The sequence below is a fragment of the Bubalus bubalis genome, chromosome 12 (assembly GCF_019923935.1).
Source record: "Bubalus bubalis isolate 160015118507 breed Murrah chromosome 12, NDDB_SH_1, whole genome shotgun sequence".
Taxonomy (NCBI): Eukaryota; Metazoa; Chordata; class Mammalia; order Artiodactyla; family Bovidae; genus Bubalus; species Bubalus bubalis.
Window position 1 is genome coordinate 56,088,301 of NC_059168.1, and position 4,907 is coordinate 56,093,207.

The 4,907-nt window shown below is 43.2% G+C and overlaps 1 protein-coding gene across 1 annotated transcript; it reads left to right on the top strand.

Annotated features, from left to right (window-relative positions):
- The first annotated feature begins 371 nt into the window (after positions 1 to 371).
- LOC102389444 (lithostathine-like) lies at positions 372 to 3,026 on the top strand. The gene is made up of 5 exons (XM_025261211.2): positions 372 to 492; positions 1,045 to 1,154; positions 1,347 to 1,484; positions 2,358 to 2,484; positions 2,741 to 3,026. The coding sequence occupies exons 1-5, from the start codon at positions 417 to 419 to the stop codon at positions 2,806 to 2,808; spliced, it is 519 nt and encodes a 172-aa protein (XP_025116996.2). The 5' UTR covers positions 372 to 416; the 3' UTR covers positions 2,809 to 3,026.
- The last annotated feature ends 1,881 nt before the right edge of the window (positions 3,027 to 4,907 follow it).

Sequence of the window (4,907 nt, forward strand, 5' to 3'; positions counted from 1 at the left end):
CCTGGCTCCTCTTTGCTGTTATTCATTTCAGTGCCCCTCCCTCAAATTCTCTTATAAAAGCCCAGTCATTTCTGCCCTGACGAGCCAGTGCAGGTCCCTGCAAGACAGTTAAGTGGGAGCTAAGACAAGGTGAGACCTGTGATGGGGGGGAAGTGTACAAGGACCCTTATCTTCAGAGAACAAGGGAGCTCTGAGACCAGGGGAAACCAGACTTGGGAGACCTCAGGTACACTAGGATGTGTAGATTTTCTAATTCTTTCCAGCACCATGGAAGGGGAGGGATGCTACAAAGATGGAGTTATTCCTAGGGGACTAGATGGAGGAAAAGACAAGAGGTACAACAGGGGATCTCTCACACCCTCTCTCTGACCAACCTCCCTTTAGTTCTCTAGCTTTCTCCACACCTCACAGACACAATGCTGCCTTCCCTGGGCCTCCCCAGACTGTCCTGGATGCTGCTCTCCTGTCTGATGCTACTGTCTCAGGTTCAAGGTGAGATTTCTCTGCCTCTAGCTCTGGGTTCCCAGTGTCTGCTGAGGGCCAAGACAAGGAGGAAAGCTCCTGTGCCTCCCCTGGTAATGGGATATCCCCACACAACATAACTGCCTGGATTTCTGAGTCATCACTCCTTTCTTCAGGGTACCTAGTAATAGGAGACACCCCAGTGGTTCAATAACAGTGGAATGAGATGATTTTCATTTTCTCATTACTGTCTAATTTATGTGAGTTGATTAAGGAGGAAAAGCAGAGATAAGAGTAGAAGAATGATGAGGATCCAGTGTAGGAACAAACAGTCCAGAGGAGGAAAAGAGTGTTTGAATTATGCAGATGCATAAAAAGAAAACACACCATCTCCCAGCTAGTTAATCTAGTTCATGATTTAAGAAAGATAAATCTTTGGAACGTTGGCAATGGTGAGAGGAACTTAGGAGTTTGGTATCACTGCCCCAAGCACTGGCCTCATAGATATTCTCCAAGGTTGCCTCTATACTTTAATCCCTTATCTCCATTTTACCTCATCCTTCTCTCTTATTTCTTCTTCAGGGGAAGATTCCCAGCGCTCTGAAAGGATCAGCTGTCCCAGAGGTTCCATAGCCTATGGGTCCTCCTGCTATGTCTTGTATAAAGCAGCCAGAAGCTGGATGAATGCAAATGTAAGTTCCAGGGTTTGCAGTTAATAGAGATAAGGAGAAGCAAATCAGAGAGGATTGTGGGGTATGGGGATCCTCAAGAGCTTCCTTAGATTGAGAATAAAAGTTCATGTTTGCAAACACATCCCTTCTTGGCCCTGCCCTTCCCCTAGTGGCGTCTCAAGCTCCTCCTATGTCTCTCCCTTCCCCACACAGATTGCCTGCCAGAGAAGACACTCAGGACACCTTGCGTCTGTGCTCAGTGGGACTGAGGGATCCTTCCTGGCCTCCTTGGTTAGCAACAACTTGAATACCCACTCAGACGTCTGGATTGGGCTCCATGACCCCACAGAGGTACATTTATTTCTTTAAACTTTGTTACTTCCAAAGATGCTATGGCCACTCAGCTTCCCTCCGCACCTCCCTCCCCCGCCCGTCCCCATCCCATTTGCCAGCTCAGAAAATACCCAAGAGATCCCTGGAACTCAGGTGATAACTGGGGAAAGTGAGGGCCTTGAAGGAAGCTGAAGAGCTGAGTTCTGTGCCAGTTCCTAGACTCCGGCTAAAGTTAATCTGCCTCTTATCAAGCTTTTACACAATTCACATAAGCATGCTTTGTAATTCTCTATGCTTCCCTGAGTCTGAATATGCTGTGCTTAGCAAGTCCTAAATCAAGATTTAGGGTAGATGAATTTTTCTTTCTTTCTTTCTTTTTAATGGGCTTCCCTGGTGGCTCAGCTGGTAAAGAATCTGCCTGCAATGCAGGAGACCTGGATTTGATCCCTGGGATGGGAAGATCCCCTGAAGAAGGGAATGGATACCCACTCCAGTATTCTGGCCTGGAGAACTCCATGGACTGTGTAGTCCATGGGGTAGCAGAGTTGGACAGGACTGAGCGACTTTCATTCTCTCTTTCCTTTTTTATAAAACAGGCATTGTCTTGGAGGTTTAGAGGGTAATTGCACATGCATCTCCAACTGTAGTTCATATAGTGACATGTTACTCTGAGGTGTTCTATGGCCTTTGTGATTATTGGCTGTGGAATTTTCCAAGTGAAGCAGGGAGTTAGGGAGAGTTTCCCAGACGAGAGCTGTGGGGCATCATCTGGAAGAGCAGAGCCAATTCCATGATGCTGTGGAGGGGACCAGGTATTCCAGCAGAGGGCATCAGGCCAGGAGAATTCTAAAGGCCTTTCTGTCTCACCCAACTCCATCCTCTGCTCCATAGGGCTCTGAGCCCAATGCTGGTGGATGGGAATGGAGTAGCACTGATGTGTTCAATTATTTTGCCTGGGAGAGAATTCCTGCCGCTGTCTCAAGACTTGATCACTGTGGGGTCCTGTCCAGAACATCAGGTAAGGAACAGAGAGGGTCACTTCTACTTAGTCTTTTCCTTTCATCATCGATTTCTGGGCTTGATCGTCAGAGAATCCTCCTCTGCTATGAAGTACAGCATTGGTTTGTCTGCTCCCATCCCCTCTCATCTCTCCTTTCTTTCTATCTTACTCACTTCGACTAGGACTTTGGTGAAAGGCCAGAATCTGGGATTCCTCTCCATTGGGTCCTCAAGATGCACCAGACCCATTGACTCAAGTTCTTTTGTCTCTCTAGGATATCTGAAATGGAAAAGTTATAACTGTAATGTGAACTTACCCTATGTCTGCAAGTTCAAGGGCTAGATCAGATGGGAAGTCAGCAGCCTGCATCTTGTTGCAGCTCATCATGGACTTGGAACCAAGTGTGAAGACCCAATTGGAAGGGAATATTTTCCTTACACCTTCACCCTGACCACCTCATTCTGCCTTTTCCTCCTCCTCAGCCTCATTTCAGGTTCTTTTGTATGCTTTATAATCTGAGTTTTCATGATACTATAATAAAAAAAAATAGTTTTAGTTTTCTTTTGTTTGTCTTCTCTGCTTCATTCTCATACATAAAGTCTGGAGAGGAAATGATTGAGTGAAGAGAATCTGGGGGTCAAACTCTGCTCAGTTTCATTCAGGTCCTTGGGGAAATAACTAATATATATGTATTCCTCTTGGTGTTTTTGTGGTTAAAGTACATCAGCGCTGCTTCTCTGTAGAATGTGGCCATTTAAAGTCTTGGCTCTCCCACACACTCTACTGCTTACACATTCTCCTAGGCCAAGTCTCTGAGACAACCAATTTAGGAGATGATGTTTAGAACATTATTTCCTAAACCATAAGTATAAAGGATAATGAACATATTTTATTAATATTCATAAATACAAATAAAATAATAAACTAAAAAATTAATGGATAAAACATTCAAAATGCAAACCCAATTATTTTGTTATTAGTTTTGACAGACAAAAAGGTAAGCTTTAAAATTGTTGTAAAATTTTTTCATGTCTTTCAACTTTCACTCTTCCCTTCCCATGGTCAGATGACATGAGTCTATCTAACCACATTCCTAAATAACCCTGTTCCTAGATGGCCCTTGGGAAAACCGATCCCAGAAGGTCCTTCATCTTGGCTCTTGAAATACTTTGACACAGTTAGGACAAGATTTGGGTCAACTTATTGTCTGGTAGGATTTCTCTTGCATATTTTGAATTAAAAAAGTGACAGTTTTCTGGAGAAATTCCCATGACCTATCTGAAGGCAAGACCCAGATGTCTCGTGTTATCTGCGTATTTCAAGACCACAAATCTGCCTTTCACCTTATCACCACCCCACCCTCACCACAAGATTCTATTGTGGAAAAAGTATTTTGGGCCCGTTCCCTAATTTGGAAAAAAACGTTTTTCACATGAGACTGAAAGGTTGTTGCTGAGCCATGAAAGACGCTGGGATTCTTGGCCTCTGGAAGAGAGGGCAACAATCCAGAGCCAGTGATGAGGCTTGATTGCTCAGAGATTTTGTGTAATAAAGTTTTATTAAAATATAAAATAGAGAAGGCTTCTGACACATCAGAAGAGGGCAGAAAGTGTGCCCCCTTGCTAGTTTTTCAGCAAGAAGTGATATACCCATTAGCAGGCTGAGGCTGCTAATCAGAGAAAGAAAATGTCTCAAAACTCAGAGACTGGCACCAGGGCCGTCACCCACAACATGCATTTTGAGATAACATTGGCACAGGGCGAGTCAGCTCGGGCCATAAAACAATTGACTCATGTCGATTGTTTGACTCAATCATGTTATCTTGAAGAAAGGCAGATTTCCAAGCAAATACATAGTCTCATTAACATAGCTTAAGAGAACATTTTCCTGAGTAAAACATACTTTTTTTGTTGAGCCATTATAGGGTCTGAGTCTTAGGCAAACGGACTTGAAGAAAGACAGAGCCTAAGGTAAATACATAGTTGATTACCATAGCTTAAGAAAAGCATTTCCATAAGAAAAACACATTGGTTAGCTGAAAGTTTGAGAAAAGTTAAGTTACATGGAACCAGGTATCATCATAGCGACACAGAATTTTTAAAGAAACCTTTTAATTTTGTATAGAGGAGGAAAAAAATCTGACATTTGTAGTTTGTTTCCTCCCGCCCCTTAAGAGAGAGATAAAAAACGTCTGACATTTGCAGCCTATTTCCTCTGTTTGGGGGCCCCTAACCTTCCTGCCGGTTACCCTATCAAGACCACTGATAAATTTTTCCATATGGACCAAGAGTACTACAGTGTTGTCATATAAGAGTTTTGCTTCCCAAATGAAGAGATGAAATGAATGGTCAGTGTCTTTTTAAAATTGTTTGTTAAATTTCATATCCTATTTCTAAGGTAGACTGCTTTGATTAAATATTCCTTTAGAGCTTCTGGTGGAA